The sequence below is a fragment of the Arvicola amphibius genome, chromosome 3, assembly GCF_903992535.2.
Source record: "Arvicola amphibius chromosome 3, mArvAmp1.2, whole genome shotgun sequence".
Taxonomy (NCBI): domain Eukaryota; kingdom Metazoa; phylum Chordata; class Mammalia; order Rodentia; family Cricetidae; genus Arvicola; species Arvicola amphibius.
In genome coordinates this window covers 185,325,891-185,340,838 of record NC_052049.1, presented here as the reverse complement: position 1 = coordinate 185,340,838, position 14,948 = coordinate 185,325,891, and the positions used below count along the sequence as shown (strand labels likewise).

The following is a 14,948-nucleotide window of genomic DNA, read 5'->3' as shown; positions in this document are numbered from 1 at the left end:
CTATCTATCTATCATCTATCTATCTATCTATCATCTGTCATCTATTTATCTATCATTTATCTATCATACTGGGGAGTAAACTCAGGGCCACACACATGTACACTCCACCAATGAGTTGTAAGCTCCAGCCTTAGATGGAACCTCAGTGTGTCTTTGATTGGTACTTCCTTGGTGGTTAAAGACAGTGAACCTTTCCTATACATTAGCCACTTGTCCTTCCTCTTTAAAGAGTTGTCTGTGACCTGTAGCTCACGTCTTGATTGGCTTATTTACTTGGTATACTTCTTTATACATGATGCATATTAATCATATGCTGGACGAATGGCCAGGGAAGATTTTTATCCCATACTGTAGGCTGTCTGTTCACTCTTTTTCCACCATTATAAGATACTTTTCAGTGTGATATAATCCCAGTTCTCACTTCTTGATATTATTTTCTGAGATACTGGAGTCTTTTTCAGAAGGGCCCCATTTCTCCCTCTGTTCTTTGTTGTGTGTAGCTATAATATGGTGGGGGGAAACTCTTATCTGGTCATGACGCCTCCTATACATGTATGTCCATATCTTTCCCAAGACTTGGGAGGGTTTTTTTTTTGACACCATTTCCCTAAACACTTTTCTGTGTCTTTAGCACAATAATATGTAAATTAGGTCTTCGATTTTTTGAGACTGAATGTCATGTAACCCAGGCTGGCCTCAAACTCACTGTGTAGCCCAGAATGACGTTGAACTCCTGGTTTTTTACCTTTACCCTCCAGAGTTCTGTGTGTTCCATTCATAATTTCTCAGGTTTTTTTCTTTATCACTATCTACCGTTCTAGCTCCTCACTTGTGCTCAAGTCCCGAGGCTCTCTTATGCTTGAGCTGGTCCCAGAGGGAGTGGGGCTTTCTGCTCAGATATTTTTACTGGCTCAATGAGCATTTCATTCCCAAGACTTGCTTTTGCTTTTTGAAAAAAAAAATCTTTTATTGAATTTCTCTCCTATTTCGTCTCTCTTAGTTTGTCCCACTATTTTCTTACAATTCAGTGATCTCTAAAAAACTAATAGTTTTGAATTCTTTATGTAGCATTTACCCATTGCAACGTCTCTTGGGTCAGTTGCTCGCACTGCTAACCCCTGGAGCCACTGCTGCCCCGCTTCATTGTATTGGTAATCCAACATTGGATCAATTGCTGTGTTGGAATGGATATACTTCCTACTTTAAAAATTTTTAATTTTTAAAAGTCTTTTGTTTTATGTGTATGGGTGTGCTGCCTACATGTATGTCTGTGCACTACATGCTTGAAGTGCCCACAGGGACCAGAAGAGGGCGCTGAATCCCTTGCAACTAGATATATGGATCATTATGATCGTTATCTTGTGGGTGCTGGGAATTGAACTCAGGTCCTCTTGAAGAGAGCAGTCAGAGCCCCTAACCGCTGAGCCATCTCCCTAGCCCCACTTTCGTGTGAGTCTTTGTAGGAATAGTCATCTCTGAAGCATGGGACCTGAGGCTTGGGCTCTTGTGAAGTGCTGAAGAGGTTTCTGACCGCATTTGTAGACATTTCCTTGTTACTCTCTTACAACATTTTACCACGCGACACCTCTCTCTCCCTCCACCCGTGTTCCACAGCATGGTGTGGACTTACTAGAGTTGGTTCTTTCCTTCCAGCATACAGGTCTGGGGGAGTGGGCTCAGCCCATCAGCCTTGTGACACTGAGATCCATCTCCTCGTTACTTCTTTTGAGGAGATGAATACATTTTCAATCAACGTAAGTTACTTCTTTTCTTGTGGGTTCCTCAAGAGTGTGGTATCACAGCATGTGGTACCGATACTCCACGGGCAGTGTGCTTCACTGCCTGCAATTCCAGTTCTGCTCTCAGAGGCCATGTGTTTTCCGAAGGGATGGAGTGCCCTGTGCTGTGGGCTCTGACAGCGCCGGGCCCCTGGTCTGCTTCTCTCTGCTATTGCAGCTGGAGTAGGCCTCCTGGCCCTCAGACATACATGGATTCTGCTTCCAGTTTGGTGCTTTTTATCTCCCCTATCCTTTTATTGATTGAAGGTGTTTGTGCGTCGAGATGCTGGCTCTGGGGCTGGAGGGATGGCTCTGTGGTTGAGAGCACATGCTGCTTTTTTTGAGGACCTGCTTGCGATGTACACACAGGACCCTTTCTACAACATGAAAAACACACAGAATATGAAGCACCCTCGTCTCTCCCTCTTGTCCCCTATCAATTAATTTTATGCCCTATGTTTCTACTGTGTCCATATGGTAGCCCTCTCCAGTCTACTCCACAGACAGCCAATACCCAACCCTTGTCACGTCAGCATCTATAGACCTCCAGGACATTGTCCCCACCCTGAGAGCTCCGTTTTTGCTGCACATCTCTGTCCCAAGGGTGAAGATGGAGGACAGGTACTACCCGGTGATCTTCCCAGATGAGAGGAATTTCCGTCCCTTTACCTCTGACTCCCTGGCTGCCATAGAGAAGCGGATCGCCATCAAGAAGGAGAAGAGGAAGAGCAAAGATACAACAGCTGAGCCCCAGCCTCGGCCTCAGCTTGACCTCAAGGCCTCCAGGAAGCTACCTAAGCTTTACGGCGACATTCCTCGTGATCTGATCGCAAAGCCTCTGGAAGACCTGGACCCGTTCTACAGAGACCATAAGGTACTTCCTCACGGACAAAGGGTGTCCCTGCCCTGAGCTCACAACTACACTGGTTCTTGGGCTGTGTGGGGGGCAGGCAGCACCTCTGCTCCTCTCTTCTCCTTTGCTGTCACCTTGTCTTTGTAACTCTGAGAACCAACTTGTGGTCTCATCTGCTTTCTCTAACGCTTGTCCTGGGGAGGGAGATGAGGCTTAGTCGGCAGAAAGGTTAAAAGGTCAACACAGGAAATAGGCCAGTGTGGCAGACAGGGAAGGGAGGTCAGGCCACTAGCTTCATGACTCCAGACAAATGGTCACCGAGACCCACACTTCCTGCCTCTAACATGGGAACAAATGGCTGATGTCCGTACCCCAGGGCAAGACAAGCTGTGAAAGCCCTTTCTAAACTGTAAACTGTGCTGACATCAGCAATGAACAGCCCTGTGAAGGGATGCCCCTTTCAGAATGGCATCTTAAAAACAGCTGGACAGTAGGCTTTCTAGACTGTTAGGTGAGAAAAATGAAAGTCACACGGACTGATGTGGAGTATGCACTCCGTCAGTGAAGGACGTGCGTGGTAATCAGGTGGGCACACGCAAATTGTACACAAGCCCCAGATGACCCTATGGAGGCTCCACGATTTATCTACTGCACATAGTTCTGCTTTTTAATTTTGTCACATTTACTTTTTTATTTTGTGTAAATGCGTGTGTACACATGTACCATGGCACACGTGTGGAGGTCACGGAGCAGCGTTTGGGGAGTGGGCTCTCTCCTACCATATGCTTTCTGGGATCAATCTCAGGTTGTCAGGTTTGGCAAGAGCCTTTACCTGCTGAGCCATCTTCCATCCTATATGTAATTCTGCTTTTTCTAAATTAGTTTTTATTTATGTGCTTGGGTGTTGTGTCTATATATGTGTGTCTATGTACCATGTGTGTGCAGTGCCCACAGAAGTCAGAAGAGGGGGTAAAATGCTCTGAGCTGGAGTTGTAGATGGTTATGAGTTGCCATGTGGGTGCCGGCAACTGAGCTCAGGTCCTCTTGAAGAATCGTCAATGTTCTTAGATACAGAGACATCTTTCCAGCCTTCAGGGCATAAGCTAGCCAGGTGGCCTGGAGCCGGGTGGCAGGAACACAGCTCGCTGCTCCTTCTACACTCTTAGATGTATTTTTTTTTCCCCCGCAGGAAATTGTAGAATGACTATAGAATGAGGAAATATGAATTCTGGGCTCTCCTTGGCTCCTTGGGACCCTGGGCTGTGAGGCCATCACCCTGCCAGGATTCAGATTCTCTCTTTTAAAAGGCTCAGAAGACCTTGCTGTCCTCATTTGTATGGTCCAGCAGAGGATTATGGGAACTTGGGGGTAGTTTTAGTATAATGACCATGGTGCTAATAGCATCTTTTGCTAACACCAGTGGAAACCTGACCTCTCGAAGAGTGGTTGCCTGGGTGTATGTCGTTTAAGTTGAAACATCAGACTTGCCAGATCAATGGGGATGGAGATGAACTGGTTAGAAGAAATGGGGAGTACATGTGGAAGGGATGGAGAGATGACAAGAAAAAGAGAAGGCTTCATTTCTCTTTTTTATTATGCTCTAGAAACCCAGGTGCCTCTTGAAGGCATGGTTGTTGGAGGAGAGTTGGTTGGGAGAATTCTCTCTGCCTTGGAGCTGGGTAGGAAGCCCACAGAACAGGCAATGACTTTGTGAGCTGCGGACTCCTCATGGAGCGGGGCAGGCTCTGGGTTTAGGGCCATCACTTCTTAGCCTGGGCTTACTCTTTGAAATGGAAGGCAAGGAGCTTGTTTTGAGCCCCGCACACCTATCATCTCAGGTGGTATGTGTGCGCAACACTGATGTGAGAGGCGCCACCCTAAAGACGAGGAACCCCGATGTTTATAAGGTTCAACAATGGGGACATAATCTTAAGAGTTACTTAGTTCTTGGCGACTTAGGTCCCTGCTTCCTCCTTTGGGGATTCCTCCACAGGAAAGAGGTGGAGGTGGGTCAGCAAGCAGGTTGCACCCTATCCTTCTGTTGTTAAAGCCCTGGCAAGTGTTGTTAAATGCACCATTAGCTAAAATATTTAAAGCAGCGAGAGGAAGCCTCAGGACAGCCAAAGTGTACAGGAGCAGGACAGTGTGGTCCCCCTGTCGTCAGGGGTGACTGTCCTCAGAGAGAAGGCCACTCTCTGCTCTGGAATTCAGTTTACTCAAAGGAAGGCACAGGGCCCTTCTAAGAAGTCTTGGACTCATAGGCTCCTAGCACTGAAGGACCCCCATGGCCCGTTTCATATTGTTGTGTGGGATAAGAAAGGCTCTCTTGCAGACAGATGGCTTCGAGATCAGTGGCCCAGCCACTCACTGATGGGAGTGGTGGCCGGAATGACCTGGTGTAGAGCCAGAACTCTCTGACTCTCCCAGTTCAGGGCCTGGGCATCATGGTTTGTCCTTCTTATCTGAGAACATGCTCGACCACGAGGATGGGTGGTGTTTCCCCTAAAACCAGGGGGGCAATGGAGTAGAAGATAGTGATGGCTCCCCCTCTGTGAGGCTGTTGTGACTGCTGCTCTCCCTACAGCTAGGAAAGCAGGTCTACCGTTAAACAGAAAAGGTAATTAGGGGCAGATGGCAGAAGCTAGTGAGTGACGAGCTGGTGTCCAGGGCTGCTTTGTTCCCGGAGCCCAGGAGCACAAGTTAGGAAGAGCTGAGCACCATATGTGCACTGGTTGGTTGTAAACTTGATACAGGCTAGGGTCATCTGGGGAGAGGAAAATTTAGTTGAGAAAATGCCTGTAGGCAAATCTGTGGGGTGTTTTCTTGAATAATGATTGGTGCAGGAGGGCACAGCTCACAGCAGGAGGTGCCATTCTGGGTAGATCATCCTGGGTTGTATAAGAAAGCAAACTGAGCAAGCCATGGAGAACAAATCCAGTAGACAGTGTTCTTCCATGGTTTCTGCTTCAGTTCCTGCCTCCAGCTTCCTGCCTGGAGTGCCTGCCCCGACTTCCTGTCAAGACGGACTGTGACTCTGATGTTTAATCCCCTTACTCCCAAGGTGCTTTTGATAATGGTCTTATCAGAGGAACAGAAAGGAAAGTAAGATAGCCCGCTGGGCTCTGTAGAGGTGGAGACTCATCATGTGTCATGTTTGTCCCGTGTCTAGCACCTGTGTATCTCCCCAGTAAGAGCCAGCAGAGCCCCAACCACTGACAGATGGCAGCGCCTCCACGCCTAGGGACAGTACCCACCTCCTTCCTCAGGCGAGGACCACAGACAGATCTGCCCTGCTTGTGTCAGGGATGAGAGAGCGAGGGCCTTTGTGTGGCAGCCACTCTTCTTGTGGTTGTCACTAAACACCTGACAGGAAGCAACTTAACGGAGGAAGGGTTCTTTTGACGTCACCCCGTGGGACTACGGCCTGGGAGGCCAGGTGGTCCTGGTGGCTGGAGTGTGAGGTGGCTGGTCATATCTCATTCACAGTGAGGACGTGGGGGCTAAAATTGCCGCTCTGCTCACTCAGTCAGGATCCCAGGCCACGGGATCGCGTCACCCACATCTAGGATGGGTCTTCCCACTTTAATTAACACAATCTAGAAAGCCCTTCTCAGAGATGCACAGAAACTCATAGATGATTCCAGATACTGTCAGCTCAACAGTCAACATCATCCATCATGCTACATCACAACTGGCATTCTCCCTGGAAATTTATTTGTTCAATCAATCAATCAATCAATCAATTAATTTTAGTGTGTGTGAGTGTATATGTGTGTGTGGGTCTGTGTGTGTTGTATGCAAGTGCATGTCTTAGCATATGTGTGAAGGCTGGAGGACAACTTGCCAGAATCAGGTCTTTCCTACCATCATGTGGGTCCTCAGGATCGAACTCAGGTCTTCGGACTTGGCAGTAAACACCTAGGGCTCAGGCTGCGGTGCCCTAGAATTCTCTCCAAATGTGTTCTTGGAGAATATTGTCTGTCCATATGTTAATGTCTGTGTTGTGATTTTTTCACAGACATTCATGGTGCTGAACAAGAAGAGGACGATATATCGCTTCAGTGCCAAGCGGGCGTTGTTCATTTTGGGGCCTTTCAATCCTGTCAGAAGTTTAGTGATTCGAATTTCTGTCCATTCATATCCTTTTCCTAAGTCCAGGCTGTGGGAAACATGCAAGCCCCAGGGATCCATGGGTGTACTATTGTTATTGTTATTATTAATTTGAATCAGGGTCTCATCCCTATGCAGCAGCAGAGGATGATCTCAAACTTTTGATCTTTGGCCCCTTCTCCCACATTCTGAGATTATAGGAATGCACCTCCACACAGTTTATGCAGTGCTGGGAACCGAACACCAGGCTTACTGGGCTTCAACACACCAGGCAAGCACTCTACCAACCGAGCCTCCTTTCAGCTCCAGTTTCAGAGGAAGCCAACAGTCCTTGCTTCCACAGTGCTACTGCGGTGCGTCTGGTACTGCGTGGGGCGGTGTGAGTGAGTGTCTGTGGTCCGGGAGCCTCAGCTTCAGGAGACAGACCCTTAGGCTCTCGGTTCTAAGTGAGCACAGAAGCAGCAGGACAAGCAGATGCTGCACAATTCGTGAGGCATCAAAGCGGCTTCCAGGAGCAGAGGCATCTCAGAGGACGCCCTGTGAGAACTGTACGCTGGCAGCCCGTGCAGCACACTGTAATGGAGGCTGCATATGTTTCCTGGCCACCCAGACCTGAATAATCACAACACTGTTTGGCCAATGGCTCAGGCGTATTTCTAGCTAGCTCTTACATCTTAAATTAGCCCGTTTTTATTATTTTGTGTATCACCACGAGGTTGTGGCTTACTGGTAAAATTTTGGTGTCCTTCTTCTTTGGCAGTTACATGGTATCTGCCTCACTCTGCATTCTTTCTCCCTGCCTTCAGTTTAGTTTTCCTGCCTACCTATATTCTGCCCTGCCACAGGCCAAAGCAGCTTCTTTATTAACCAATGCTAATAAAACATATTCACAGCATACAGAGGGGAATCCCACATCAGCACACTGTGCTGAAGGATGCACCCTGCTGGACCAGCACAGTGTTTGAAACATCTTGGAGATGTTTTCTAACATAGATAGTCCTATTTCCAGGTTTTCTTTCTTTCTTTCTTTCTTTCTTTCTTTCTTTCTTTCTTTCTTTCTTTCTTTCTTTCTTTCTTCCTTTTTTAAAGGACCCTACCTCAGGCTGGGGAGATGACTTAGTGCCCCCTACAGGCTGGGGAGATGGCTTAGTGCCCCCCTACAGGCTGCGGAGATGGCCTAGCTGGTCAAGCATTTGCTACATGAGTGTGAGGACCAGGATTCAGATCCACAGCACTCGCATTAATGCTGGGCACCTATGATAACCTGCCTATAATCCCAGCTTTGGGATCGCCAGAGCGACATATGGAGCTACACTAGCTGAATGGGTGAGCTCTGGGTTCAATTGATAGACCTTGCTTCATTGTATAAGATGAGAAGTTATTGAGGAAGATGCCTGAAGTCAGCACAAATGTGCACCTGTCCACATTTGAACTGCACACACATACATACACATTACACACACACACACTGCACACACATATTACACGCATATACATTACACACACATACATTACACACATACATTACACACACATACATTACACACACACACTTCACATACTTGTGCATACACAAACAAGAGATACCTCTAAGTATCTAAATGCTAAGCCTGCATTTCTCCCTGGCAAAAACAGTGTATTGAGAGGCCTCTGTCTCTTAGGGAGATTATGCTGGCCATTCAACCACATTTCTAACCCCATGAAGCCAGCCGTGGCTCAGTTCATAAACACATATGATCTTCTGGGCTCTTAAGATGCAGAACTAGTAGCCACAGATTTAAAGGGCAAAGACATATGGGGATTATTACGCACTCTGCCTGTGTGGAGGTTGGTGAGAGGCTAAGCCATGAGAGGGAAGGCCAACATGCACCAGAACACAGAGGCATACTGCCGAGAATGATAATAAGTGTTTATGCTGGTCCCCTGGAAACAGGGTTTGTGGTAGAAACTCTTATTTAAGTGATTTAGCAGAGAAGAACTCTCTAGAGAGGGAAGAAAGAAAGCAGGCTGGCAAAGAGGAAGGGCCAAGAAGGTTGGGAGTGTATTGGGGAGGGGACAGACAGCTTGCTTAGCACTGAGCAGGCTGGGAGTGTACTCAAGACAGAGCGCTTTCTTGCTTAGCATGCAGAACACTATGGGCTTTATCCTCCAGCACTGCAGGAGATGGGATGAGGATGTACCGAGCAAGTCTGCAGTCCCAGCTAAGTGAGCCTGAGTCCTCTCTGTGAGGGAGTCCCTAGAACACGTGGCACCAGAGGCTCACATAGTGATGTGGGAGGGTCTTCTGTTTTAATAAAGCAACTGCCTTGGCCAGCACTTAGGTGGGTGGAGTAGACAGAACAGGAAGAAGGAAGTGAGGTAGATGGCTCAGTCAGATGCCACGCCTCTCCTAAGTGAGATAAATCACCATGCCTCACCTCTCTGGGCCAGACTGCAGTGCCTCTCCTCAGGGAGACAGATGCGATGGAGCCAGCCACCAGGACAGACGTGCTGAATCTTTTCTGGTAAGACACCACTCGTGGTGTTACATAGATTATTAGATATGGGTTAGTCAAGATGTGAGTAAGAGGCAGAAAATAGTGGGCCAGGCAGTATTTAAATGAATACAGTTTGTGTGTTGTTATTTCGCGTGTAAGGCTAAGCATGCGGGAGCAGGACAGCGGGAATCTGGCCCACAGCTCCTCACTACAACATAGCCAGGCTGGCCTCAAACTCTCTGTGACCCAAGGGTGGCGTTATATTACTGATACTGCTGGGATTACAGGTGTGAGCTGCTGAGCCTGGTTCATGCAATGCTGGGGACCGAGGCCAGGGCCTCGTGCAAGTTGGGTAAGGACTTCTACCAATTGAGCTACATGTACTCCAGTTTAGGGCCAGATTATTATTTTTTTCATCTCTATCAGCCAGATGTGTGGAAGGAGAGGGTAGCCGTCCAGATTAGAAGGCTGCTGTTTGGCAGGGAATCTTCTCCAGAGATGGGGAGAGGCCTGCATTGTTTGGCGTCAACTCTCACAGAGACTAGATGCGCTTGCATGCATGCAGCTCAGAGGCTCCCATCACCATCCCACGGTCAGGATCATCCAAGAGGGTATGTGCCTTAATCAGTACGCATCACACTCTTCAGCGTGTTTATCATCTGCACGGTGGTCGTCAACTGTATGTTCATGGCCAATTTTGGGGACAGAATTTCAGACATGGAAATTTCTGAGTGAGTATTGTTCCTGCACCCACATATTCTAAAGTTTTTTCTTTTTTTTTAAAGTCTAGCTGAGGGCTTGGGGATGTGTTCAGTTGGCAGAGTGCTTGCCTCAAAACCACTAAGCCCTTGGGTCCATCCCCAGCATGACATAAACAAAAGCAGAACCTCTTCTCCAAATTAGACTCAAATTTTAAAGTCAAGGTCCCTTTAAAATATATATGTTGGTATAGCTTACCAGCCCCTACAGTGAAATGTCTCTCTGTAGTTAGTGCATTCACAGTCAAAAAATTCAAAGAAAACACAATGGTATACACAATCCAGAATCTTTGTGTGTTTTCCATCTTTACATGGCTTTTTTTTACTCTATTACTTTTTAATATTTATTTTATTATCTTTACTCCTTTAACCTATGACTGTTTGTACTCTTTTTCTCTGTTTCCTGAGCCCATGTACATTTTTAAAACACACTGTGTCTCATTTAGAGGTCTTTTACATCTGAATCTGTCCTTTTTGTATATCTGAAACCCTTTTCCGGCAAGGAGCAGTTTTTTTTTTTTTTTTTTTTTTTTTTTTTTTTTTTTTTTTTTTTTTTTTTTTAAGTGGTGTGGCTTCTGTGGCCCTAAATGCTGGTTCCACCTCTCTCAGCCTCTCAGTATGGTGGAGGTATGTTTCCTCCCAGCTCATATGATCGTAGTACTTGGGAGGTAAGGCTGGAAGATCAGAAGTTCAAGACCATCCTCAGATATATATTGAAGTTAAGGCCAGCCTGGGCTACAGTGAGACTCTTATTTTAAAACAATGTATTCTTTCTTTTAAGAATGACTGTCTTAAATTGGAGTTGGGGTGGCAGTGTGGGTCCTACTTCCCCAGCATAAATGGTGGCAGACTCCATTTTATCTTTGTAGATTAAAAAAAAATTGGCTTTAGAAGAATTAAAAATATTTGTAACATTAAAAATTTTGTAACAAACAACACATAGAAACTTTCATTATTTATTCTTTGGTAATTTCATACATGAATGTATTTAGATCATATGCCTCACCTCCGAACACATGCATTTTTGTGTCTAGATTTTAAATGATTTTCTTTGTGCCTGCAAAGAAAAGACCTATTGTAAGGATCTATTTTTGTGGCTATATGATATTTTACTTGGTAAACTATAATCATTCAAAAGCTCTAGTATTTTAGCATCTTCACAGCCATCTTTTTGAAAAAAAAAACCTTTTATTGTTTTTTTCAGGATAGATGATTAGAAATGGCTTTCCTGGATCAAATATTCATTATAATGCATTCAAATACATAGTCATATGCTGGCAATATTTTCCGAAAAGTTTGTGTCAGTTCATTCTGCCACCATCAGCACAGGAAACAATCAAATCGCGGTTTAAATTCACATTTTCCTGTGGTCAGCATGCTCCCTTTTTAAGCCAGGCAGCAGTGACAGAAGCCTGCGGTCCTGGCACCCAGGAGGCAGCAGTGACAGAAGCCTGCAGTCCTGGCACCCAGGAGGCAGCAGTGACAGAAGCCTGCGGTCCTGGCACCCAGGAGGCAGAACAGGACGCTCACATATTGGAGGGAAGCCTGGACTACATATGGAGACTTGATCTGAAAAAAATATGTGTTTAAAATACATATATTTCTTGGGGACTGGAGGGAAAGTTGAGTGGTTACGAGCACTCTGCTTCTGAGGAAGAGTAGGTTCAGATCCCAGCACCCACATCGGAGAGACTATACACATAACTAGACTCACAACTATACACATAGCTCCAGATCTGGGGGGTCTGACCACTCTTCAGGCCTCTGAGTGCATCTGCATTCATGTGCACATGCCCACACATATGCATGCACACATACACATAAATAAAATAAAAGTAAATCTTTAAAAACACTTCTCTATCTGGGATGAGGCCTGACAGCGCATGTTTGTCATCCCAGGACTTGGGAGAAGTTCTGCAGAGGCAAAAGGACCAGTCTTGGTCACACAGTGAGATTATTTGAAAATTTTTTTTTTTTAAAATTTCTTTACACTGGGCATGGCTGATTCACCTTTCTTAACAGTCTTTGTGCTGTATATCATTTTCTATCCTTTGCTTTCAACTCTTGTTTTTCTGCATTTAGAGTACTTTATTTTTATTTATATATGTTATGTGTATGTGTGTTTTGCTTGTATGTATGTCTGCACCAGCTGGAGGCCAGAAGAGGGCATTGAATCCCCTAGAATTAGAGTTATAGACAGCTGTCAGACTCCAAGTGGCTGCTGAGAACAGAACTCTGTTCCTCTGGAAGAGCAAGCAGTGCTCTTAACCACTGGGCTTCCCTCCAGCCCCTTTGACCCTCCTGTTTCTGTCCCATCCCGCCAGTGCTGGGACTACAGGTCTGCACAGCAAGCCTGGTTTATGTGGATCTGGGGGTGAAACTCAGGACTTCATACATGGCTAGGTAAACACCCTGCCTGCCGAGCCACATCCCAAGTGGATCCTCTCTTTTCTCCTCACTGATTGCATACCTTCTTTTTATGAACAATTTGTTTTGTAGATACATCTTCACTGGGATTTACATTTTAGAGGCTGTGATTAAAATATTGGCAAGAGGCTTCATCCTGGATGAGTTTTCCTTCCTCCGAGACCCATGGAACTGGCTGGATTTCATTGTCATTGGAACAGCGTAAGAGTGTTAGACGACTTTTGTGGGAGACACTTGGGGTAGGAGCAGCAAGGTCCCTTAGCTTCCTCTGGGGCTCTGTGTAGATGCACAAGAATGGCCAAGGTGACCTGAGGTTGCGGGGGGGGGGGAGGGTCTCTCGGGGTAGCACTGTTTGATCCTGAACAACACCAGGCAGACACCGGCCAGAGGCCTACGGGCACACACCCATCTCTCGTGTTCTCACTCATTCACTGACCGACCGTGGCTTCTTACAAGCCAGGCTCTATAAGTACAGGATTGTAAAAACAAAACACAATATAACTTAAGAGTGTGGCCCTCACCATCATGAAGCTCACAGTCCAGAGGGAAAGAGAGAATTAATGACAGTTACAATATGGTTGGCAGGTTACCACTGTCTTAGGGTTTCTATTGCTGTGAAGAGATACTATGAGCATGGCAACTTTTTTTTTCAAATTTTTATTTTTAAATTCATTATTTATTTTTATTGATTTTTATTGAGCTCTAATTTTTTTCTGCTCCCCTCCCTGCTGCTCCCCTTCCCTTCAACCCTCTCCCAAAGTCCCCATGCTCCCAACTTACTCAGGAGATCTTGTCTTTTTCTACTTTCCATGTAGATTAGATCTATGTATGTCTCTCTTAGGGTCTAGGTTCTCTGGGATTGTGATTGGTTTGTAGGCTGGTTTTCTTTGCTTTATGTTTAAAAATAACTTACCAGTGAGTACATGTGAAAATTGTCTTTCTGGGTCTGGGTTACCTCACTTAAAACGATGCTTTCTAGCTCCATCCATTTGCCTCCAAAATTCATGATTTCATTATTTTTTTTCTGCTGTGTAGTACTCCATTGTGTAAATGTACCACATTTTTCTTATCTATTCTTTGGTCGAGGGGCATTTAGGTTGTTTCCAGGTTCTGGCTATGACAAACAATGCTTCTATGAACATAGTTGAGCACATGTACTTGTGGCACGATTGAGCGTCCTTTGGATATATATACAAAAGTGATATTACTGGGTCTTGAGGAATTTTGTTTCCTAATTTTCTGAGAAATCACCACACTGACATCCAAAGAGGCTGTATCAGCTTGCATTCCCACTATCAATGCAGGAGTGTTCCCTTTTCCCCACAACCTCTCCTGCATAAGTTGTCATCAGTGTTTTTGATCTTGGCCATTGTTACACGTGTAAGATGGAATTTCAGAATTGTTTTGATTTGCATTTCTCTGATGACTAAGGATGTTGAACATTTCCTTCAGTATCTTTCAGCCATTTCATTTCTGTTGAGAAGCATGGCAACTCTTATAGGGGGAAACATTTAATTGGGACGTTCGGTCCAGTCAGGGTGAAAAGCATAGTGGCATGTGGGCCAACATGGTTGTGGAGAGGTATCTGAGTGTTCTACATCCAGATCTATAGGCAGCAGGAAGAGACTGAGAAAGACTTGTAGAGGAAGCTCTATTCTGCTTGGTCCCATAGCCATTCCATCCCAAAGAAACACACAGAGGCTTCTTACATTAATTATAACTTGTTTGGCCTATTAGCTCATGCCTATTATTAACTAGCTCTTGCAACTTAAATTAACCCATAATTCTTGTTTATGTTTAGCCACATGGCTTGGTCCTTTTATCAGCGAGGCATTCTCATCTTGCTTCCTTTGCATCTGGCTGGTGACTGACTCTGCCTTTCCTTTTCCCAGAATTCTCATAGTCTGATTGCTCCGCCTAGGCTTCCTGCCTGGCTACTGGCCAATCAGTGTTTTATTAAACCAATATGAGTGACAAATCTTTACAGTGTACAAAAGCATTATCCCACAGCACCCACTTCCTCTAACAGCACCACACCTGCTCCAACAAGGTCACACCTCTTAACAGTGCCACTTCCTGTGAGCTTATGGAGACCATTTTTTTTCAAACCGCCACACCTACCCAGCAGAGATCAAAACCCTGGTCCTCCTGCTTGCAAGGGAAGCATTGTAGCCACTAAGCCACCTCCCTAGACCTCCAGCCCCCCCAACTTTTCACACTACAGAACGGACAGCTGCTGGGAGCCTGTTCTCACCTTCTGTCTTGTTGAGGAGGGCTGCTCTTGTTTCTGCTGCACTGCATCTTCGAGCCTCTCAGTGATCCTCCTGTCTCTGCTTCCCTTATGGCTATAGGAATGCTGGGATGATAGACGTGTGCCACAGCATCTGGTTTTTGATGTGGCATTGAGCTCAGGTTGTTAAGTTTGCATGTCTGGTACCTTTACCACTGAACCACATCCCTAACTTCCATGGCTCATTTTGAATCAGTTGTGGATGACCCAAGGTGAGTGGTGAAATTCTTCCTGGAAATAAGCACCGTCTTGACA

At 45.8% G+C, this 14,948-nt stretch overlaps 1 protein-coding gene across 1 annotated transcript in view; it reads left to right on the top strand.

Moving 5' to 3' along the window:
* The first annotated feature begins 2,388 nt into the window (after nucleotides 1-2,388).
* The window catches only part of Scn11a (sodium voltage-gated channel alpha subunit 11), a 73,121-nt gene continuing 60,561 nt past the window's right edge, over nucleotides 2,389-14,948 (top strand). Inside the window, exons 1-4 of the mRNA XM_038322442.1 lie at nucleotides 2,389-2,652; nucleotides 6,650-6,768; nucleotides 9,857-9,949; nucleotides 12,476-12,604. Coding sequence (XP_038178370.1) covers nucleotides 2,389-2,652; nucleotides 6,650-6,768; nucleotides 9,857-9,949; nucleotides 12,476-12,604 — 605 coding nt within the window. The remainder of the gene's footprint in view (nucleotides 2,653-6,649; nucleotides 6,769-9,856; nucleotides 9,950-12,475; nucleotides 12,605-14,948) is intronic.